This window comes from Rattus norvegicus, chromosome 10 (genome assembly GCF_036323735.1).
Source record: "Rattus norvegicus strain BN/NHsdMcwi chromosome 10, GRCr8, whole genome shotgun sequence".
NCBI lineage: Eukaryota > Metazoa > Chordata > Mammalia > Rodentia > Muridae > Rattus > Rattus norvegicus.
This window is the reverse complement of record NC_086028.1, coordinates 56,002,295-56,026,596: the sequence shown is the minus strand read 5'-3', so window position 1 is coordinate 56,026,596 and position 24,302 is coordinate 56,002,295. Positions and strand designations below refer to the sequence as shown.

Here is a 24,302-nt window from a genome sequence, read left to right as displayed (position 1 = left end):
TCCTCACTCACTCACACTGGAGCCTGGTCCTTCTCAGGACCCCCTTCCACACCACCACAAGCCTTCATGGACCTCTGCTGGAACCACAAATTGCAGTGAGAAGGTTCTAGCTTCAAAAAAACCTAGGGTAGTTAGCTTCACTAGAACGGGGATGACTGTCATGGGCTGACCAGAAAGAGGAAGTGTGGTCAAGCTAGTGCCTGTTGCCTACAGGGATGAGTGAGGGTATGTAGGCGGTCAAGGCTCTCCCCAGCTGTGTTAAGAAACGCCCTCATAGTCCACAGCTGTCTCCACAGCGGCTTTCAGCGACACCCGGGCAAGTCTAGGTAAGTGCTTCGACTTTCCTAAGAACGATTTCTTGCTTTCTCTACCGTAGTCATCTGTTTCTGTTAGACTTGTGGCCAAATAGACAACCTCACAGGCATGGGCTGAGGGGACTGTCACCTGAGGCTGTGGTACACAGCTGGGTACAACTGGAGAAACAGTGGCCTTGAAAAGTCCACTTGACATTGCTGCTGAGTTACCCCAGTCATCTCTTTAATCGTTCACTGTGTGTGCCAGGCGTAAGTTTATCTCAAAGGATGAAGCCACGGTTGGCAGTGAGCTGCGTAAAGTGTAAGGGGTTATCAATGTCTGGGTAATGTCTGTAATATCTGGTAGAGAACCCTCACTGCACTGTGCTTCGGAAACTCAGGCTACATCTCGGTACTCTTGGATGAAAGACTCAGAACAGTGTGGCTCTCGGTGCCCTTGTCACTCAGTTTCTGGTGTCTGGGATCTATAAGGCACCTGCCAACATTCAGAAGCCTCGGGACCCAGAGGGGTTCAGCTGGTGTGAGACCTTAATGGAGCGATGTGATTTTAACCTCTGGAAAATCAAGTTTCTCGATTCCTTCTTTATAGAAAATATTTTATTCTCTGTGTGTTTGGGAATGTTTCCTGCATGTATCACATATATGCCTGGTGTCCTTAGAGGTGAGAGGAGGACATCAGACCCTTGAAACTGAAGTTACAGATGGTTGTGAGCTACAGTGCGGTGCTGGGAATCGAACTTGGGAATCCTCTGAAAGAGTAGTCATTGTTCTTAACCACTGAGCCATGTCTCTAGCTCTTCAAAAATCATCTCTTAATCCATGTATTATGCCATGGACTATGTGGGAGGATCAGTTTCTCTAGAAGTTTGTCAGGATAGAGTTCCCCCCTGCTTCTCCCTTCTTCCTCCGCCCCCTTCTTCCTCCTCCCCATTCTCCCTTCTTCCCCCTCCCTTTCTCCCTTCTTCCTTCTCCTCCCTTCTCCCTACAGCTATCGCTCCCTCCCCTTTTTCCTCCCTTTCTTCCTCCTCCCGGTTTCCTTTTTTCCCCTAGCGAATAGATGTATTTCCTAACAGTAGGCAGACAAATTCACTAGGGAAGCTCTGAGGACTGAGCATGTATGCATGGAGTTGAGTCCTCTGATAAAATAAATCAGACTTAAGATTAACGTGCGGCTGTCCCGGCTTGATAAGCTCTCACGCTGAGACACAAATGCAGCAGCATGATCGTGTGGGTTACTGACAGTCGAGTTATTGGTCCAAGCACTGTGTTAACACATGCAAGCCTCACAGCTTGTCCATAACGAATTCAAATAACCACGGAGATAACCATTCATTATGCATAAGTACTCTCACCTTGTTACTTCTACAGGATTTGCATTCTGATCTGACATCGTTTTTTTTTTTCCCCCCAGAAAGGGTTTCTCTGTGTAGCCCTGGCTGTTCTGGTACTCGATCTGTAGACCAGGCTGGCCTTAAACTCACAGAGATCCACCTACCTCTGCCTCTCAAATATTGGGATTAAAGGCACATGCCGCCACTGGCCAGCTTGACATTGTTTTTAATGGAATACTAAGCATGACGTCATCGGTATATGGCGGGCTAGCAAGCCAGAATACTAAATATGATTACAGTGTGTCCCCGTACGTCAGTGTAGCAGAGTATAAACCCTCACAGGGTTTCTACTGAAACATCATTTTCTTTTCTTTTCTTTTTTTCGGAGCTGGGGACCGAACCCGGGGCCTTGTGCTCGCTAGGCAAGCACTCTACCGCTGAGCTAAATCCCCAACCCCGAAACATCATTTTATAGCCACACCTTTAATTATGCACCGGAGAGGCAGAGTCAGGTCGATCTCTATGAGTTCAAGGCCAACCTCATCTACATAGTGACTTCTAGGACACCCAAGGGTATGTAGAAAAACCCTGCCTAACCCCCCCCAAAAAATGTATAATTCTGTATATAAAACAATGTCAGTACATTCATTTACAATGACCTTGATTAACCCATTCACTTTAGAAAATATTGCATGTGATTTTAAAGAGGCATGGGCTGGACATGTAAGCTTAGTGGTAAAGTACTTGTCATGTATGTGCAAGAGCCTAGGTTTAATTTTCAACACAAACAAACCCACAAAAGTTCACAAAGGAAAAGTCATCCACAACAAATACTTAGATATGTCTTCATATTTTATGTAAACGTGTATTCTTTAGCAACAGGTTTAATGGTCATGATGCATATTTAAACAGCAAAATGTAAGTATCAATTTACCGGTCATTGGCCCCATATATAGTGTTAACATGTGTGTGTATCATAGATGTCCCATAATAAATGTATTGAAGAAGAGGAAGATATATCAATCATAATACATAATTACAAATCACCTAAAATCCTTTGATCTCTCTCTCTCTCTCTCTCTCTCTCTCTCTCTCTCTCTCTCTCTCTAGCCAGTTATGGGTTGGCACCAGAGAAATGGAGACAGGTAGATCTTTGTGAATTTGAAGCCATCCTAATATATATATATATATATATATATAGAAAGTTCCAGAATAGCCAGAGCTACATAGAGAAACACTGTCCCAAACAAAACCAAAAATAACGAACAAAACTCATGTATCTTAACAGCTATCCTTAGTCATGACTATGCCCTTTCAGGCTAGCAGCCTTCCCTCCAGCTAGAAGGTCTGCACTTCTAAGAGCTGAGATGGTGACACTCCCAGGAGTCACAGTGTCTAGACTTTCTGGCAAAATATTATTTAGAATCCTCAGCAAACTCTAGGAGCCGGATATTTCAGTTTAAGAATGTCAACATCGCATTTTAGTAGCTATTAATAATTTAAGAAGTCACTGGTAAACAATGGCCCTTTCTTTTTACATAAAAATGGAAGTTATACATTGTAACCCATCTGACAGGCAAACTGAAGATTGAATCCAGGAAATGAGCTAAAGGCCCATCTGGAAGACCCCGAGGCCTTCTCAGCCTTAGGGAGGGAAGGATTTAGTCAGGAGGAGGTGTCTGTTCCTATCTCCAAGCCATCAGAAGGATTTCCGTGTTTGGGGGATAGAGAGCTGACATTTTCTCCATTTTGTTTCAGTTGTACTCTAGACTGTAAATTAAATTATGCATCTACAGGAAGCACATCCGTTTTTATTGATTTTTGCATAACATCTAAATAAAAAGCACAATGCTTGGTATGCAAATGGAGCCTCAAGATAGCCAACAGGCTGTGGTCCCCCGGGAATTTCTGTATGTGAGCCATGGGGCTGTTACCATCTGGAGGCCCCTTGGCCGGTTAGTTCAGGACTCTGGAACATCGTTGCTTTAAACTGACAGAGTGAGGCCCAAGAAGGCCAGGGAGGATGCAGGGAGGCTTGTGGAACTGCAGGTCCCTGGCAGAGCAAAAGCTCAAAGGGACACAGAAATATAGGGGAGTCCAGAGGCTGTTGAGGTAAGCAGTTGCCTGTTGGGATTGATCTTGGCCATGCTGGGCTGACTTTAGGGAGCTCCTATTTCACTCTGCACTGAAAGACAACAAGGGGTCATATTTCTATGTGGCAGCCAGCAGTAAGGCAAACAGTTCAAACAGGTCAACAAAATGGCACTTTGCACAGGCGTCTAGAGCCCTGGCTAGCACACTGGAAGTGGAGATACAAGATAATAGGTGTGAAAGCTGGGGAAGGAGGTGATATGTGGGGGCCGAGCTTGCCGGCCTTTCACAGAAATGGAAGGCTACAGAACAAGCAGATAGTGCGTGTTTTCTGTAGCCCCGCCCTGTCCACACTCAATTTTAAGTTGCCAGTAAGTCTCCCCATGGCCATTCCCAGCACACATGCAGCAAGGTGGTCAGGTGGGAATATGGACATCCTGACCATCATCAGTGACAGACTGACAGGCAACCAGAGAGGAATCGGGCAGGAACTGCTCACGCCCACAGGCTTGATGAGTGCTTAGCTTCCTGTGCCTTCGAAATCAGTTCAAACCCATCTCATGCCCTGCTTTCCAAAACCCTTTCTAGTAAGCCCATGGATCACTTTAGGACGTACCTCTCTCCTCCTGGTCAGCGCAGGCCCACAGCCTCTGTGGTTAACACTCTTCTGCACTGACTCATGAACCAAACCCCTTTCCTGACTCCGAGGCCATCAGAATAAACCTGCTCGAAGCATGGGTAGATGCAGAGACCTTACGAGGACTGGGCAGGAGATGACCAGAGGGGTGCCCAGGGCATCTGGGAGCACAGGGCTGTGGATGCAGCACAGCCATCTTTGCTGCTGCATCCCCTACTGTTTCTGTAGGTGGCTTCTTCAGGCTCGTACCAGCCGCCGGTTTGTGCTGGCCTTCTCCTGTCCCCGTTCTCGTACTAGTTCTTCGAGATTCCCACCTCTAAATATCCTCTTTTATGACCCAAAGGAGAACACTCCCCAGCTCCTACCAGCAGCTCAGTGGGGCGGGGTATTCTGCAGCCTGCCAGTGAAGGGAGGCTGTCCTTCCTGAAGGTGACTGCTGTTGTGCATAGAGCACTTTCGGTCTGCTCTTGATAATGTCGGTATCTGGGGATCCTCGGAGCTCTTTTACCTGTGTCAGTCTCTTGAAAAGGTTTCAGAACCTGTATGGAGACTTCATGGATCTTGCTCCAGATACAAATGCTGGGCACCAGGAAGCTGGGGGAAAGCAGCCCGTTCCCTGAGTGGCCAGCTCAAGTCCCTGGAGTACTTCACAGTTCTGTGATGTGTGTGACTTTCCAGTGTAAACTCTCTTCCTCCCCAGCGCTCTCTCTCTCTCTCTCTCTCTCTCTCTCTCTCTCTCTCTCTCTCTCTCTTTCTCTGTCATACAGGGTCTCACTCTGTAGCCCTGGCCTGCCTGGAATTTGCTATGTTGACTAAGCTGACCTGGAGCTCACAGACATCTGCCTGCCTCTGCCTCCCAAGTGCTGGGATTAAAGCCATAAATCACCAGTCTCAGGAATTCATGATAAAGAATAAAGTATTGTCACTGGCTCCCCAGAAATGCTTTCTGAAGACGAGCACGTTGGGGCTGGGGTCGTCATTGCCCTTCCTTGCTTTACCTCGCTCAAGCACCGTCATCCTGCGAATGTCCTGCCTAGTCCTTTCCACCCCACAAAATGCATTAAGCAACCTGAGGAATGCAGGACATCCAGGGGTAGCTAGAATATCCCCTCCACAATGCTTACAGTGGCCTCTGCTTCTCAACCTACCTCTGCCCCCAGTGGTGGGTGGCAGATGGAAGGCAGGGGTCTCACCTGAGGTCATATGTCATAAAGAGGTGGCGTGGGAATAATACTACACAGGATAGGAATTTGAGACTCTCACTGAAAACTCTGCACTTTATGAATACTATATGAATGACTGCTCATTGCAGAAAAGCCAAAACAGGATGCTGGTAGGAAAGAGATCAGCTTCATTCAAGGAGTGGCGCCCTAGAAGGTGCATGCTGACGTCCCCAATGCTTCCTCCCTAGAGAAGTTAGGTACATGAAAAGAAAGAAGTGTCAGGAGCAGGCATGAAGGCTCCTGCTGGATGGGTCTTCATCATTCAGAGCACGTGCTTCCTTTCTTATTTTTCTCTGGCTACAATGTAGCAGCCTCCTAGGGTTGGTTTCTATCTGTAACAGTTGTATCTGTTTTCTACAAGTCAAGCCTTATAGTATTTGACTCACTTTATGTTGAACAGAAAGAAAAACATAAGAATTATTACATATTCCGGTGTAACCCAAGACCAGCACGTGTTCTGGGTTCTGTAAATCTAAATAAAGATTCTTAGCGATTATTATCTTTTTATATTTGTGGTGCTAGGAATCGATCTCTGAGCTTTTGCGTAAGAGGCAAGCAATCTACCATGAAGCCACATCCTCAGCCCGTTATGTTTTGCTCGTTTAGGGGTAGTTTATGTTTAGAGTGTCAGGCTAAGGGAAGAGAACTAACCTGCAAAGGAAGAAAGGGGCAGAAACTGCAGAGGGCATTTCCAAAAGGCATGACTACTGTTACATTCCTGGACCACATGGTCACAAGGGATGTCTACCCACGGTGGAGAAAAGGGCTGTCAAATCTTTTACTCATCTATATATCCACAGTCATACATGTAGTACCTGCTGTGCCCCTGTGACCTAGACTCTAGGAGTGTGGTAGTAAAGAGAGGAGCCAGGACCCTGCCAGCATGGTGCTTACATACCAGCATTGGGGACGGGGGTGGGAGGGTGGACAATGACCAAAGGAACCCACAGCAGACAGGAAAGATATGCCAGCATTGTTTGGGTGGGGAGTTGTTTCATCTGTACTTCACAGAGTAACTGAAATCTGAGGTTCCCCTTCCTGTAGTCTGAGGGGTATTTGTGGGCTCAGGAAGGAGGGAAGGGAAGCCCCAGAACTAATTGCCACAGGGAGATGATGGTGGGAAAGCTGGGCTGGAAAGAGGTGGACCACTTTGTGACTTCCTTAGGAGCACTGTCCTCACTTGGGAGCCTGCCTGCCTCCTGCCCTGGCCTAATCCTGATCCCAGGTTATTGACTCTGCTTCCTACTTTGGAGAAAATGGAAGTTTTTTGTGCGATCTGCCAATTTCCTGTCCCTCTGTCCTTATCGTTCCTCTTGTTCCACTCAGCATCCCTCCTCTTCTGATCAATGTTCCATTTTGAAAGGTCAATCTACCACTGACTGGAGACAGCTTCTCCCGGCTCTGTTCTCACTCTTTTTCCTTCTCCTCCATCCCCATGTTCCATTTTTCTCCTCACTTCTGGAAACTTCAGAGTCCGCAATAGGCTGAAGTTCTTCACATAAACAAACTCTGGGCCTTGGATCCTTCCCTTCTTGAAATACAGGGTTTCCTTTTCCGCGAAGACACCCTCCCCCTTCCTTATTCCTGTGGCAAACCCTCCTCCTAAGTTCTTCTTTCTCTTCCTTTCCATCTCGATGATTGTGGCTTCCATCCCCCATCCGCCTCCCCAGAGCTAAAGATCTACAGAATCTGTAAATCTCTGAGACTCCCCAGGATGTCTGCGGAGAAAGGGAAGAGAGTTCGGGAGTTCTGGACACCCGAGCAGGAAGGGTTATGTGTTAGGGAGGGGACACCAAGCAGAGAGGACACCGGGGGCTTCCTGGGACCACTTCATGTTCTAGAAACTGTGTTTCTGCACCCTCACCACATCGTCTGTAATTGCCCTCCAAGAACCTTAGAGAGCCGGGTCCTGGAAAGAAAACCCGAGGCACCAGGGAGTTAGTTTTTCTTCCTCAATGTGGAGGCAAGTGAGTTTAAATGAAGAAGTAGAAAAAAGGTCAGCCTGGAGCCTTGCTGGTGAGAGGAAACTTGTTCGTTGATGGTGGCCTTCCAGCGGCCATGACAAGCATGTGGAGAAGGTATTTGGTTCAAGGAATCTTTTCAGTGCCTTTTACCCATCCGGCTACTGATGCCCCGTTTATGGCTGCTCCAGGGAAGAGGCATCAGATCTCACTAGCACCAGTTAGGAGTCCTTCAGAGAACCTTCTAGATGGCTTGTTAAAAATGCTGATTCAGGGGGTTGGGGATTTAGCTCAGTGGTAGAGCGCTTGCCTAGGAAGCGCAAGGCCCTGGGTTCGGTCCTGAGCTCCGAAAAAAAAGAACCAAAAAAAAAAAAAAACAAAAAAAATGCTGATTCAGATTCTCAGAAGAGTTGGAAGTTGGACTTGGAAGTGAAGTAGGGGCAAAAGACCTTGTACTTAAGTGCATCTTATTTTTAAATAATATATATGTATATATATATAATATAAGTACACTGTCGCTATCTTCTAACACACCAGAAGAGGGTATCAGATATCATTACAGATGGTTGTGAGCCACCATGTGGTTGCTGGGATTTGAACTCATGACCTCTGAAAAAGCAGTCAGTGCTCTTAACCACTGAGCCATCTCTCTAGCTCTAAGTGCATCTTAATAACCAGGAAATTGAACATTTTTGAGATACCCGGGCAAAATGGTTAAAAGTTAAGGCCCTAGAGTCAGACAAACTTCGATTTCTGATTTTTTTCCAATTATTTGTTCTATAATCTCGTTAAGCTCTCCCTTAAAAGAGAGAAGCCTCTATTTTCTAACCTGTAAAGTGGGATGATAATGCTGACTATATGGCTTACAGAGCTATTGTGGGGATTCAGTGAGCTGGGGCATGTAGAGTCATTAAACTCATGAGAAGTTAGCACACAGTACATATGTCTGTTTTGTTGTCCTTGATATTTGTTTGTTTGTTTGTTTGTTTGTTTGAGACAAGTATCACTATGTAGTCCTGGAACTCAATATGTAAAGCAGGCTGGTCTTGAACTCACAGAACCCCACCTACCTTGGTCCCCCGAGAGCTAGGATCAAAGGCAAGTGCCCCACGCCTGGCTACATGTGGGTGTTCTAAGTGTCCTTTTTTTTTCATACTGAGGTTCCCCTTTATGAGCAACAAGTTGCACTGAGACACTGAAGTCTTGCGAATATTGGAAAGTTTTGAGCATGGTTCTTCTGCTTTCGGTTCTGGTCTGGAGAGAAGGAATTTGTGGGTTTCATGTCAAGGTGGCAGAATAAACAGACTCTGGTGTCTGAGCTGGAGTGTCAGGTTGCCAGTTAGCATGGTTCTTAACCTGTCCAAGTTCTGCTTCCTCTTCTGAGAAACGGAAATGCGGTCATCCCTCCACAGTCAGGTTCTACATCTATGGATTCAGCCAACAGAAGATGGAAAATACTCCAAAACAGCAAGTGCCTCTCCACTGGTCATGTGCACTCTTCCTCCCCCACCCTGTCATTGTTCCCTCAGTGACACACTGTGGCAACTACCTATCCAGCACTTACCGCATGAGAGTAAGCAACAGGTGATCTCAAGTGTGGAGACACAGGCTTATACAGAGTTTCATTTGCTCAGACACTTTTTCACATAAGTAACTCACACACCTATGCATTTGGGTCAGGGTTAGACCTCAGGGTCCCACAGTTCTGCTGTCCCAACCTAAGCTCATTCTTGGACCCACTTTGGCTCTGAGGGCCTGCCTTATCCCAAGCATGAGTTAAGCCTTGAGAATCCCTCCTGCCTCCTGATAACAAACATTATTTCTGTGTGGCATCCTGAGTCTGCCTTGCAGCCAGACCCTGCTGCTGCATGACCAAGGTGACAATACAGGACACCATGTGACTGACTTCACATCAAAAGGAGTGGAATCATCACACTGCTTTCCTCTCCTTCTCAAACTGTCACCAAAAAAGGCAAAAAAAAAAAAATTAAAGATAACCGGATTTAGTACAGTGGTAGGCAAGCGCAAGGCCCTGGGTTCGGTCCCCAGCTCCGAAAAAAAGAAAAAAAAAATTAAATATAACCATATAAACCCACGGATCCTTTCAGTGAGGATAAGCATGGAGGATCATTTGTGTCAGGACCCTTCCCTTCCTCAAAACATCCACATCAAATTCCCCAGAAATTGGATTATGTCAGAGTTTCTAGAAAATGGGAATCAAGGCTTCTAATCAGATGACCGAGATGGTGAAATTATCCAGACTCAGTGGATGTAACCTTGAGACTCCCTACGCACTGGGAAGAAAGTCAGCAGAGCATGATTAGAGGAAGATATAACAGCAGAAGAATGGCCAGAGCTGTGTAACAGGCCTGGCTTTGAAGACAGAAATGGTCATGAGACGAGGACTGTAAGTGACTTCTGGAAGCCAAAGAGATAAGAAAATGGATTCTCTCCTACAGTATCCAAAAGCATATTGCCTTAAGGCCCACAGCCCTTTGGTTTTAGACTTGGTTTTAGACTTGCAAGTGAGATATTCCTGAATGTCTGACCTCCAGAACTGTAAGGTGACTTTTTAAAATCTTATTTTATGTGTGTGATGGTTTGCCAGCACACGTGTATCATGTGTGTGCAGTGCCTACAGAAATCAGAAGAGGGCATTGCATTCCCTGAAACTGGAGCCGCCCATGTGAGTGCTAGACACCCAGGTCCTCTGGAAGAACAGCCAATGCTCTTAAGCACTGAGTAATTTCTCCAGCCCTAATATAACACGTTTTAAAGATACATAGCTCTGTTATATTGCCTATCTGGCCCCAGACTCCTGGGTTCGAGTCATCCTCTTGACCCAACCTTTCAAACAGCCATTTCTTGAGAAGTCTGTTGTCCTCTGTAGCCCTCTGAGAGTTGTGGCTACAGCCTTGGGCTGACTCTCAGCATCCTGTCAGGCGGGCATTTGCTTGTGCCATGCTCTGCTGGCTTCCAGCCATCCTGCAACCTACATTCTTACCTACCCCCTTGGCCTCAGGCCTGGGGCCAGAGTAAGATTCAGTTTCTGTATCTTTCCAGGGCCTGTAGTCGATCGTGCACTGCCCCAGCACGCAGTCCCCACACCTCTCCCCTGAATACCTCTCCAGTCTGGAAGCACCCTAACCATTGAACTAGCTTGGTGGTCTCAGGTGACATCGCACTAGAAATGGAATGTGATGCTCTTGGGCCCCTCTCTCCGCTTCATCCTCAGAAAGACAAGTCGGCCTATTCTGTTGAGAAAGCATCTCCCTGCTAGCAGTCCATGGAGAAGGGGGTAACTTCGGGGCGTTCTTTATGGCAGGCGCTGAACATGCAGTTTGGGGGGCTGCCATAGAAATGGCTCAGCTTTTAAAAAAACACCAGCTGCTCTTCCAGAGGATCAGGGTTTGATTCCCAGCGCCCACAGGGTTGCACAAAACTATTCAAAACTCCAGTTCTAAGGGATCTGTCGCTCTCTTCTGGCTCCATGGACACCAGGAATGCATGTGGTACACAGACACAAATGCAGCCAAAATACTCATACATTGTGGGACAGTGAAAGGCACCCTGGTTCCCAGCTGAGGAGGCTTGAACCCCGGAGACCCTGAAGGGAGGGTGGACATTTCGGCTGACTCCCAGGAAGCCAGGCCAGTCACTAGCCCGCAGCCCTCCATAGATCTGTGACCGTCAGTCACATAAGGCCACGCCCCGAGCCCCTTCACAGGTCACGTAGACTCGAGACAGATCTCCATTATAATGAGGTACCTAAAGGCCTTAGCTTTCCACTCATGCCTCGGTCTCTACTCTTCCTAGGCTTCCACAGCAATGAGTTGGTGGAGGAACAATTTCTGGCTCATCTTAGCTGTGACCATCATCTCCATCTCCTTGGTCCTGGGTCTCATCCTGTACTGTGTCTGCAGGTGGCAGCTTAGACAAGGTACTGATGGCCATCTTACCTGTGTGTGTGTGTGGGGGGGGGGGTGATGTCAGTGCAGCAAAACTCTAAGCCTGGCCTGTATGGGCTTAGGTGGAGCAAAACATGCCTTGGGTATGATTTCTAACCCTGCCTCAAACTCTGTCCCTGGGCCTCAGTTTCTCATGAGCATAGCGAAGGGGAGATTAATTCCAAAGTCAGAGGATTTGGGTGCAAACAGACGCAGGGTCCCTGGAGCCCCGTGTCTTCCTGGCACCAATATCATTGCTTCTGTGCCTCTCGAAAGGGAGCAGACAGAAGTCTGCAGAAAGTCAACTGTCTTGAGCATTAAAACAGAGTCAATCAGTTGTTTAGTGAAGTCTCTCTGGTCTCTTTGATGGCCATTCTACAAGGCTCCAGTCCCAGAAAACATTGCAGGCAGGACAAACTGTAGGCCAAAGGTTTTATGGCTGGGTTGGTGTCCCAATCCCTCCACTTGAGGCCTTGTCTGGTTACAAAAGATGGCCAATGCAGGCTTCATGTCCCCATTACTAGGAGTCTTTGCTAGGGTTACTCTCAAGATTTCATGGAGTTTAAGTACCACAGGCAAACATTAGGCAGAGCTTGGGGAGTCCTAAAGAGGGGGATCAGGGGAACCAGAGGGGTCAGGGACACACCACAAGAACCTTGAGAATATGGTACACAGAATAGAGTGATTGGGACTCATGGGACTCACAGAGATTCGGGAACCTGTAGGGATCTGACCTGGGTCCTCTGTATATGCTACGGCTAAGTAGCTTGGTAGTCTTGTGGGAATCCTAACAGTAGGAGCAGGGACCGTCCCCAACTCTTTTGCCTGCTCGTGGGACCCTGTCCCTCCTACTAGGTCACCTCATCCAGCCCTGAAGTGACAGTATGTGCTGGTTTTCTTGTAGCTTGTTATGCTGCATTTGGATGTTGTCCCCAGGAGGCCTGCTGTTTTCTGATAGAAGACAGAGCAGGGGTGGATCTGGGGAAGAGAGGAGATGGGAGAGAGACTGGGGGAGGGGCAACCTCGGTCGGGATGTACTATATGTGAGAATTAAAAGACAAATAAACACAGATATGATCCAGGATGAACGAGTTTTAGTTGCACGACAGCCTTCTCTCTCCAAGACCTGTTTTCTGCTGTTTTCTCTATCTTGACCTCCTCAGACAAAGTGACTGTGTGGGGAGATGAACACTAATTTTAGGTTATCTACAACTGGGTTTTCCAGTTTGTCGTTTATCTCCAGAAACATGGACCTCCCACCCCCCACCCCCAGTCAGTGGTATAGTCCTTCAAGATCCTAGCCCTTTAAAAGAAATTGCAAATTGGTCTGAGGCAGGAGCACGCCCAGGTAACACAGTGGGCAGGTAACACACAGGGCACCCTGGGCGAGCCTCCCAGCGTGTTCAGCACGCTGTCCCTCGAGTGCTGGAGTGCAATCCTTTTAGCTTTGTCCCCAGTCCACAGGGAGACAGAACCTCGGGAGAGGTGCTCAGAGCTTAGAGGCAGAACCGAGATCAGATCTCAGTTCCCAATTTGATCTCCTTTTCCCACTGTCCCTTAAGTAATTAATTTTTAATAAAGGAAGAGGATTTATTCAGAACTCCATTTTAATATATGAGCTTTAGAAAGTGTGTTCTGGGCTCATGTACTTTATCAACTGGCTGTCTTTACATTTTTTTCCATTTATTTGTTTGTTTGTTTATTGCTGCTGTTGGCCAAGGATTTCCTCCCAGGCTCTGTGGCTTCGTGGCCAGGGTCCAAGAGCTAGCTGTCACTTTCACACTAGGTGTCCCTAAGTCTTATCTCTTGGCAGTTCCCCTTCCTAATTCCCTGGATCTGATTATATTCCAAGAACTTCTAAATCCTGAAGTGACAACTTTCATTAATGTGCCCTAATGAATATGGTTTCCCTCCCTTAGGCAGGAACTGGGAAGTTGCCAAGCCCTCGATACAGGACGGAAGAGAAGAGGACAAGATGTATGAGTAAGTGAGGGGGAGGGGAGACCCCTGCGGCTCACTGCACCAGGGCCCTTCCGATGACAGTGTTCCAGTGTGGCTGCAATGCCTCCTTCCCTATGGAGTTGGTGAGATGGATCTGCCAACATCCTCATCTATCGGAGGAAGAAGGTCTGGGGATCGGGCATCTCTGGCACCCTGTTCTGGGCTCCCTGGCCATATTTATTCTGACAGAGGCTACTGTGTAGTCTCTGTGTCCCAGGCTCAGTCTTATGTCTTTCATTTAAGCAGGTTACATGTCTGAAAACATGGCATAAAAGTATAGCATTTGCTTCCCCCTTTAAAGATCTGTTTGTATTTTATGTGTATGAATGCTTTGCCTCTGTGCATATCTGTGCACCATGTGTGTGCCTGATGCCCAGGAAGAAGGGCATTTAGGTCTGAAACTGGAGTTATAGACAGCTAGAACCCTGTGTGGCTGGGAATCGAACCTGGGTCCTCTAGCCCTGAGCATTGGCTTTCCATTTTGCTTTTTGTGATATGTTTGGGACTCTTCATGCTATTTGATGAGTCCCCAAGGTTACCCTTTAGGAACAAGAATTCATGAGGGGACTAATGGGACCGGAGACTTATCTCACTCCACGGTTTTGTGTTTGTTTGAGACAGGATTCTGCTACATAGCTCTGGCTGTCCTGGAACTCGCTATGTAGACCAGGCTGGCCGCAAACTCACAGAGATCTGTCTGCCTCAGCCCCCTGAGATCAGAGGTGTGCACCACCATGCCCAACACAGCTATAGTTTAATATAGCCAAAAATAGATAAAATCAGCAAAGGGAAAAGGACACATAAGGTGGAATCTAGGAGAAACCAGCACAAGCCTCCAGCTGTCCTTCCCTGTAATTCTGAGGACATATTTCGGCAACCGTGTCTGTCAACACACATGAAGCATCCCAGAGCCAAGCAGCTCAGCTGAGCCTTAGTCCCCAGGGACAGTCCGGGATAGAGAACCCATCACTGACTTAAGCTACTCAGTCTCCAGTCCCTCCAGGAGTCAAACTGATAGAACATGACTCAGGGGTTCAGATGAACAGAAGTAGTTGCGCCCCTTAAATGAGATCTGAGCAGAACCATCAGGAGTGGTCAAAATCCCAGAAGTATGAATATAGGGTTTAACAATGTGGTGCTCAAAGCTGAGAGGTGGTGACCCAGTGTCAGAACCTGGTAAAGGGCCAGCCTTTGCCTATCTGCAAGAAAATCTATACTTTTGTGAAATGGATTTTATTGGAGTTCAAAGAGACCATCAAATATAACCTTTCCTTGTCCAATTCCTCGTCCATTGATGAGTAAGTCAATCAAGCATAACAGAGCCAGACGACCACAGGCCTTGCTGCCGTGTGAAAACTTCCCACAGAAATGCGCTATTGCTACCTGTCTCTGTCAGGGTTTCTATTCCTGCACAAACATCACGACCAAGAAACAAGTTGGGGAGGAAAGGGTTTATCCAGCTTACACTTCCACATTGCTGTTCATCACCAAAGGAAGGCAGGACTGGAACTCGCACAGGTCCGGAAGCAGAAGCTGATGCAGAGGCCATGGAGGGATGTTACTTACTGGCTTGCTTCCCCTGGCTTGCTCAGCTTGCTCTCTTATAGAACCCAAGACCACCAGCCCAGGGATGGCACCACCTACCTCCCACCCTTGATCACTAATTGAGAAAATGACTTACAGCTGGATCTCATAGAGGCATCTCCTTGAGGGAGGCTCCTTTCTCTGTGATAATTCTACCTTGTGTCCAGTTGACCCACAAAACCAGCCAGTACACTCCAGAAATTTTTTTTTCAGGAAGCACACAGCTCAACAAGTTGCTGTGAATGAAACAGGCCTAGGTAACAGATGCCCAGCCCAGGAGTAGATCTTGCTAACATCACAGACACTCACTTCTAAGGCCTTCGGCCATGGCACCTCCAAATCCCTACTAGCCAGAAGGAATCAGCCGGGCGTTTGATTGTTTCGTGCTTCACGTGAGTGGAATAGCACATGGTATTTTGCATTTTTCCCATTTTTTTTTCAGTACTATGGGGGTCATTTTAATCCCAGGGCCTCACAGATAACATGCCAGGCTCCACTACTGAGCTACAAGCCCAAGTCAGTATTATTTTTGTGAGACGCATTGAGTGTGGCTGTGGACTGTTCATTCTGCTTGCTGTACAGCCTTTCACTGTGGGAGTGGGCCGTGGGAGTTTGTCCCTTCTACTGTGAGTGGGCTTTTGGGCAGTGTGACGGTGACTCACATGTGAGCTCCTGTTACTGTAACAAACGCCCAAAACAGTTTATAAGGAGAAGAGGTTTCTTTTGCCTCACAGTTTGTGAGTTTCTAGTCCATGACTGGTTGGTCCTGATGCTGGTTGGGCTTGTCGTGAGGCATCATGGTGGGAGGTGTGTGGCTTAGAACAAAGCCAGGGACAAGAGGAGGGTTGAAGAAAGGTGGAGGGACTCAGGACCCACAGTCCCCTTTGAACACGAGCTTCCAGACATTTGAAAACTTCCCACTCAGTTCCAGCTCTTGAATTTGTCTCCACAGCAATGCTCAGCCAGCCTTTGGGGGCCATTTAGCATCTGTAACATGTGATCAACCCTGCTCCAATGTCTGGACACATCTGTGGTAAATTCACAGTGATGCTGCTGGTCATGGTGTTGATACTTAACATCAGGAATGAGTACGTCTGCCTTGCAGATTGGAGTACATCTAGTCCACCACTGTTTACACAAGAGACTGGGCTCTGTGCTCTAGAGACAACCCCTCCCATCATGTATGTGGGCTGGAGGAAATGGTTTCTTTAGGGTGACAGAAATGAATGCAGAATCTAGAAAGGTATGGAAATGCTTCCAACCTGGAGGAATCTGGATTTGAATCTTCAACCCACTTACTTGCCTTGCTATAAAGCAGCCATCAGTAGACTTGATCCAGACCAACCACTGACTGACTCTCTCTCTCTGTTTCTCCCTCTGTGTCTCGATGTCTCTGTCTCCTCTCTCTCTCTCTCTCTCTCTCTCTCTCTCTCTCTCTCTCTCTCTCTCTGTACGTGCGTGTGTGTGTGCCTGTGTGTGTGTCTCTGTGTGTCTGTGTGTCTCTGTGTGTGTGTGTGTGTGTGTGTCTCACCCCCCCTCATTCCCTCTCTCCCTAGGAATGTTCTTAATTCTTCACCAGGTCGGTTACCTGCTCTGCCACCCAGGAGTTCACCTTTTCCAGAAGACCCAGGTAAGAACGGTTTGCTGATAACAGTATCATTCCAGGTGGGATAAAGAATGGATGGATGGATCTTCTTTAGCTTACTAACAAAATTCTATAGGCTGGATGCCTTAAGCACTGGGAAAATTACTTCCCCACAGTTTCTGGGCTGGGAGTCTGAGATAAAGGTGTTGGCTGGTTTAGTATATGGGGAGAATTCCTGATTTGTGGATGGTGGCTTTTTTTTAAAAAACTTATGTGTCTGTGTGTGTGTGTGTGTGTGTGTGTGTGTGTGCACGTGCATGCATGTGTGTGTGCATGCATTCATATGTGCACATGTGTGTACACATGCTAGAGAATGAATGTGCATATGTTTATGAAAGCTAAAGGACTGCAATTCCTCAGGCACCGTCAACTTAAAAAAGTCTCTCAGTCTCTCATTGGCTGGAACTCACCAAGCAGGTGAGGCAGGTCAGCCTGAGTCCTAGGGATCTGCACTGTGAGATTACCACCATGACAACAACACATGTGACCATAGATAGATAGATAGATGGATGATAAATAGAAAGATAGATAGATGATAGATAGATGATAGATAGATAGATAGACAGATAGACAATAGATAGATAGACAATAGATAGAGAGACAATAGATAGATAGACGATAGATGATAGATAGATGATTGACTTACAGACATAGATAGATAGATAGACAGATAGACAATAGATAGATAGACAATAGATAGAGAGACAATAGATAGATAGACGATAGATGATAGATAGATGATTGACTTACAGACAGACAGATAGATAGATAGATAGATAGACAATAGATAGATAGATAGATAGATGATAGATGATTGACTTACAGACAGATAGATAGATAGATAGATATAGATAGGCGATAGATAAATAGATCGATAGATAGATGATAGGTAGATGATTGACTTACAGACAGATAGATAGATGATAGATAGATAGATAGATAGACAATAGATAGATAGATAGATGATAGATGATTGACTTACAGACAGATAGATGATAGATAGATAGATATAGATAGGCGATAGATAGATAGATAGATAGATAGATGATAGATAGATGATTGACTTACAGACAGATAGATAGATGATAGATAGATATAGATAGATAGATAGATAGATGATAGATGATTGACTTACAGACAGATAGATGATAGATAGATAGATATAGATAGGCGATAGATAGATAGATAGATAGATAGATGATAGATAGATGATTGACTTACAGACAGATAGATAGATGATAGATAGATATAGATAGATAGATAGATAGATAGATAGATAGATAGATAGATGATAGATGATTGACTTACAGACAGATGGATAGGTAGGTAGGTAGGTAGATAGATGATAGATAGATAGGCGATAGATAGATAGATAGATAGATAGATAGATAGATAGATAGATAGATGATTGACTTACAGACAGATCAATAGATAGATGGATAGATAGATAGATGATAGATAGGCGATAGATAGATAGATAGATAGATAGATAGATAGATAGATAGGGGTTATGAGAATCAAACTTGGGTCCTCATACCTGTGAGGCAAGTACTTTGCAGACTTTGTCTCCCCTCCTCCTTTTTTGAGACAGTCTCATGTAGCCCAGGTTGGCCTTAAGCTCCCTTAGCAGACAAGGGTGACCTTGAACTATTTAATCTTCCTCCTTTCATTTCCTAAGTGCTGCAATTACAGGTGAGGACCACCAGGCCTGGAAGTTCTCTGGTTCCCGTGACTGGCCCTTGTTAGACTTGACCTCACTTAAACCCTCAAAGCTCTGTGAAACTGATGACTGTCGTTGCTCCTTAAGTGACTTATCCATGACCCAACTTACCAAGCTAATTAGTTAACTAACTACTGAGTCCAAACCAGAACTCAATTTTACAGGAAATGAAATGAAATGGCAGAGGCGTTCCAATTTTCTTGGAGAAATATAAGGTCATTGTGGAGGCAAATCTGATTCTCATTATAGCTATAGCTAGGGTATTCATCACTGTATTTTTCATTACCATGACGAAATACTTGAGGCTGCCGTCTTGGTGGCTGAGTATCCAAACAGCACGGCCCTGAAAGCTACATCATATGATAAACATGACATCGTGGTAGCAGCCCATGTGACAGCAGGAAACCACATCTTAGGGCTGGGTGGCAGAGCAAAGGGAGGACCCATACTGCTTCTAATGAGGCTCTGTCTCTTAAAGGTCCCACCACCTTTTACCTTATTTCAGTTCTGTGTTCGTTTGTGTTCGAGTGTCTGCCTGCATTTGTAGCTTGATTACACACATGTCCAGAGTCCAGAAGAGGGGACTAGATCTCCTGGAGCTGGAGTTAGAGGTGATTACGAACTGCCTGAAGTGGTTGCCGGGAACTGAACTCAGATCCTCTGCAGAGCATTAGGAGCTCTTAACCATTGCCCACCCCGCCACACACACACCATGTTGCCATATTGGTAACACACCAAATCTTCTACACATGAACCTCAGGAGAATCACTCTTCTGTCACAGACAAAAAGCAGCAACCACTCCAGTTCCTGCGATAGACCCATTCTGCACTGAGTCTATCTTTGAACACTACCCCTCCCACCACATGTTTCCTTCCTTCTTAGCAGGCAGATTTGTATGTAAGCAGTAGCAAACAGTCCTGGGAGCAGCCTAGGGTACAGTACAGAGAGGGATGCATCAACAAGTCCATCAGAACCTTGTGATCTGGGATCTGTGGGCATGACTGTGGTTACCTAGCAACTGGATGTGGTCTGCTTCCTAAGTGTTTGCATCATGGTTCTCTTGAAGCTTGGTCTTAGCACAGAGACGTGGGAGTCAAGAGATCTGCCCAACATTCGTCACTGGTGTGCTTGGGTGATCCTGAGACGTGTGTCATGACTGTGACTGGGGAACCGACCACTGAGGAAGTGGGAAGATCAGTAATGTGTTCAGAAGATCTGTAATGAGCCACTCGGTCAAAAAAATACGTCAGTGCAGAGTAGCCTTGCATATAGTGACCCTTTTCTGTGCTTTAGCCCCACAGGAATCTCCAAGACAACCATCAGCTTGGTACTCATCAGTGAAGAAAGTTAAAAAGAAGAACGTCTTTGATATCTCGGTCTCCACTGATCCAGAAAATGATTACGATGATGTTGAGATTCCGGCAACCACTGAAATCCAGCACTCTATAACACCCATACCTCTTTGGCAAGCTGAAACGGGCTTACACAGCTCATTTTAGAATAATCTAGAATGGCTGGACTGTAACATAAGCACTTCCCGATCCCTAGAGGAAACCACCTCCGCCATGTGAAAGCTACAGCAGAGGCTAGGACAGCTTGATGTCCCCAGTGCTCCAGATGTGTCTGTTGCTCCAGATGATGTTCCTGATGTTTCTCGCACTGCAGAAGCTCTGTCCTGAGACTCTGAGGGTGTAGCCTTGGCACCTCTGTGGAGGAAGTTTCCTTTGTGCAGACCACTGGGCCTGTGAGAATTGACTCATTTCCCCACATTCCCCTTTGCTCCCGTGGTGAATGTGGCTGTAACGTGGTGGGTCTCAACCTTCCTGATGCTGGGACCCTTCAATACAGTTCTTTAGGTTGTGGCGATCCCCAATTGTAAAATCATTTTGTTGCTACTTCATAATTGTAATTTTGCTACTGTTATGAATTGTAATGTAAATATCTGATGTTCAGGGTATCTGATATTCAACCCCTAGGAGGTTTGAGACCCATAGGTTGAGAGCCACTGATAGGGATCATAGGTTTGACATTTGATGGTATGGAACCTCCCAGCTCCCATCCCTATGCAGACCATGGCTTAAGGATGCCTGTCTCCCTTCTCTCAGGCTCTACCCACCCCTGAACCTCCTAGAAGCCATGATTTGTCTTTATAGCTGAGGACTCTTGTGATGCACAGGTCACCACACTCTGAGAGCCTGTGAGGTGAGAAGGTGCTCTTTGTTCTCATGACGCTGCCCCACCCACTCACACCTCAACCCCCAGTACATTTATAGAATGTGGGCCAAACCCATCACAGAGAATCAAGTTCTGACACAAATCTATTTCCTGTGTTTTTAGATATTGTTTCTAATGGTCAGCAAAGGACACAAGTGGCCTTTGGCTGTCTTTATTTTGGCAGTGAATGTGCTGGCTGGGCCAGGAAAAGTAGGTTTCCCCAGGAAGAGTCTAGTCAGCAGCAGCATACTCAAGGTGAGAGTTCAAGGCTTACTGTCCCTTCTGTAGCTCTCACTCTTACATCTGTTATAACCATCCATTACTTTCCCATCCTGGGGTGCTGTTCTCTCCTATTTCACCACTGCCGAATGATGTTGCCAGTACCACAGGGCTCAAGCCTCCTTTACCCTAGCGACTTCCCAACCACAGACTCCAGTTGAAACCCCCTCTTTCCACTCCCAGGCTGCAGAGCCTTAAGGACACCTCCGTCTGATTATCCCACCGGATCCTCAAGTTCAACGTATTCCACGGAGAGCTGATGACCCACCCCCAGGCTTCTTATGCTGGATTACTTCCTCCCTTGCTGAGGGCAGAAATTAGGTTCTTTCTCCCATCCCTTCTTGCCAGTGTTGCCACCTCCTGTTGACGGTGCCTCACTCAGATCGGCTCTGTCTCCAAAGAGAACTTTAAGAATCTCTAACCGGTGTCCTTCCTCTGCATCTCAGACTCCAAAAACCCAATTGGCACCCGGTGATTTTCTAAAGTGAGCAACCGAACACTTCCTCCTGTTGCTTAAAGCTCATCTTTACCTATTAGCCTCAGAAAGAGACCAAACTCTTAAATATGGCTTACAAGAGCTGTCAGGAGTGTGTTACTGGCTAACTTTTCACACACCTCCTCCTCCTGACAACCTCAAGGCTCCCCAGTGTTTTTCCCCTGTTGGAAAGTACCTTTACTGTGGTCCCCCTGTCCCTGCTATGTGCAGTATTCCCCCCCCACCTTTACATCTTAGGCCCCGGGCTATCCTCACCGCCCCCATGTGGTGGTGGTCTTCTTAGCTCCCCCTTCATAACTCTCCTATCTGGAATGATCTGCTCGTGTGGCTTTCGTTTCCAGTTGAACAAAAGCAACACCAGTGCAGAGGTGGACATTTTCTTCTTTCTTGTTTTCCCTGTTCCTAGCTTACTGCAGATGGTCAATAAGTCTGGGGGATGATCGAATGAATGAATGAATGAATGAATGAATGAATGAATGGGGTGTACTTCAGGCCTTACTTTCTGTTCTTCCTATCCCTAGGGCTTGTCATGGTTTAAACATACAGTGTCCCTCCGCCAGCCCACGTGTTGATTATGTGTTGCCCAGCTAGTGGTTCTATTTTGGGAGGGTCTAGAAACCTTAGGAGGGGAGGTCTAACTGGAGGAAGTAGGTTGCCAGGGGTGTGTCGTCAAGGGCTGTGTCCTGCCCTGGGGTTCTCTTGTCTGTTCCTATCTTTCCTTCTGCTTCCTAGTTAACCTGGGCTGAAGAAAATTTTCCACGCGCTCACACCGCCTCAATGTACTGCCTCACAACAAGCCACAAACACAAGCCAGGTAGCCATGGACTGAGCTCACTGGAACCACGAGCCAAAATAGACCCTTTAAGCTGTCCTCTCAAGTGTCTGGGTCACAGCGATGCTCTTTGGGGGAGAACTTGTTAAGCTAATTTCTATTTTCCCAGTATCCAGAATAAGCCCCAGCACATAGAAGGCACTTAACACAGATATTTTTTCCTAAATTTTTTCTATTAATTTTCATTTATAAAAGTACACTGTAGCTGTCAGACACACCAGAAGAGAGCATCAGATCTCATTACAGATGTCTGTGAGCCACGATGTGGTTGCTGGGAATTGAACTCAGGACCTCTGGAAGAGCAGTCAGTGCTCTTAACTACTGAGTCATCTCTCCAGCCCTGATACATATATTTTTGAATGTCGAATGCGCAGGAAAATATAACAGCCAGTTTAATTGCCAGCAAAAAAAAAAAAGATAGAATAAAAGCTTTTGGACATTTACAAATGTGTTGAGAACTGAGCTAGGCACATGTAATAAGGCTGTGTTTTCTACTGCCAACGTGGATGACACAATTAAACAACACATCAAGACCTCATAGGACCTTAGTGTACCTTCCAGTCACACAGCAGAGTCCAAGCCAAGTGACCAGCTATACAGTCGCTGATTTAGAAGAGTCTAGAAATAAGAAGGTAGGCTCCACCCTGAGCTCATTCCCTGGGGATGGTAGCTACATATGGTGCTGACATATCATTTTGAAACAGTCCGTGGTTGGCACCTCAGCAGTTTTGAAAACTCATGCCACAAATCACAGGGCCGTAGCTCTCTCCTTTCTAAAAATTATATCTATTTTGCATGGATGGATGTTTTGCCTGCATGTATGTCTATGTGCTATATGTGCACAGTGTCCTCAGAAGACAGCGTTTGTTTGGTCCCTTGGGACTAGAGTTACAGACAGTTGTGAGCCACCATGTGACTCCTGGGGATTGAACTCGGGTCCTCTGGAAGAGCAGTCAGTGCTCTTAACCGCTGAGTCATCTCTCCAGCCCCTCATGGCTCCCTTGATAATAGTTACAGTCTGGTCTTCTTTATGAAACAAACAAAATTATGGGACCAGAGAGCTCTACCTATTCTTCTGGAGCCCTACCCCTCTGACGTGTAGGATATATTGGTCTTTTCAGGCACCCACTGGTGTCTGTACAATCCTGGAGACTTAGGAAGGCCTCTCTTTCTACACGGCCATGTTGGGCTTTACCTGTGTTGGACTCTCTGATGTCCCTTCCTTGATGCAGCTTCTCTTGAGGATATCTGAGGCATCTCTTGAAACTGAGGTGGAAGTATTCTTGCCCACAGAGAGTACACTTCCCTATCCATGGGGATGACACTTTGCAGGCTTCCATGGTGTACCATTGGTGGCCTGTGCTGTGCCTTGAACCAGGGTTTGAACCACAGCTGGGCGGCCACAGAACCCTGAGTCATAATGCCAGGAATGGAGCCCAGAAACCATTCCAGCCCCAGGCTTAAGCATTCTAGCCTAGGAAGGGCTCCAAGATCTCTGAAATATGTGTGTGTGTGTGTGTGTGTGTGTGTGTGTGTGTGTGTGTGTGTGTGTGTATTTGGTCCTCCCCTTTTTTTTCATCTTTATTAACTTGAGTATTTCTTATTTACATTTCAATTGTTATTCCCCTTCCCGGTTTCCTGGCCAACATCCCCCAACCCTTTCCCCTCCCTTTCTCTATCACTGTTCCCCTCCCCATCCTCCTCCCATTACCGCCCTCCCACCAACAATTCACATTCACTGGGGGTTCAGTCTTGGCAGGACCAAGGGCTTCCCCTTCCACTGGTGCTCTTACTAGGCTATTCATTGCTACGTATGCAGTTGGAGCCCAGGGTCAGTCCATGTGTAGTCTTTGGGTAGTGTCTTAGTCCCTGGAAGCTCTGGTTGGTTGGCATTGTTGTTCATATGGGGTCTCAAGCCCCTTCAAGCTCTTTCAGTCCTATCTAGGATTCCTTCAACGGGGGTCCTGTTCTCAGTTCAGTGGTTTGCTGCTGGCATTCGCCTCTGTATTTGCTGTATTCTGGCTGT

The 24,302-nt window shown here is 46.6% G+C and overlaps 1 protein-coding gene across 1 annotated transcript; it reads left to right on the top strand.

The window, feature by feature from the left end:
• The first annotated feature begins 239 nt into the window (after positions 1-239).
• Positions 240-20,354, top strand: Scimp (SLP adaptor and CSK interacting membrane protein). Its single transcript, NM_001398998.1, has 5 exons — positions 240-326; positions 11,374-11,497; positions 13,424-13,487; positions 16,646-16,719; positions 19,749-20,354. Exons 2-5 carry the CDS (start codon positions 11,386-11,388, stop codon positions 19,952-19,954), a joined length of 456 nt encoding a protein of 151 aa, NP_001385927.1. The 5' UTR covers positions 240-326; positions 11,374-11,385; the 3' UTR covers positions 19,955-20,354.
• Positions 20,355-24,302: the final 3,948 nt, after the last annotated feature.

What these genes read in the sequence shown, in the direction of transcription:
- Scimp (NM_001398998.1), top strand. Translation starts at nt 11,386, where the DNA reads ATGAGTTGGTGGAGGAACAATTTCTGGCTCATCTTAGCTGTGACCATC. An exon ending in CAGGTGGCAGCTTAGACAAG is followed by an intron (nt 11,498 to 13,423) that starts GTACTGATGGCC and finishes TCCCTCCCTTAG; the next exon opens with GCAGGAACTGGGAAGTTGCC. An exon ending in ACCTTTTCCAGAAGACCCAG is followed by an intron (nt 16,720 to 19,748) that starts GTAAGAACGGTT and finishes TCTGTGCTTTAG; the next exon opens with CCCCACAGGAATCTCCAAGA.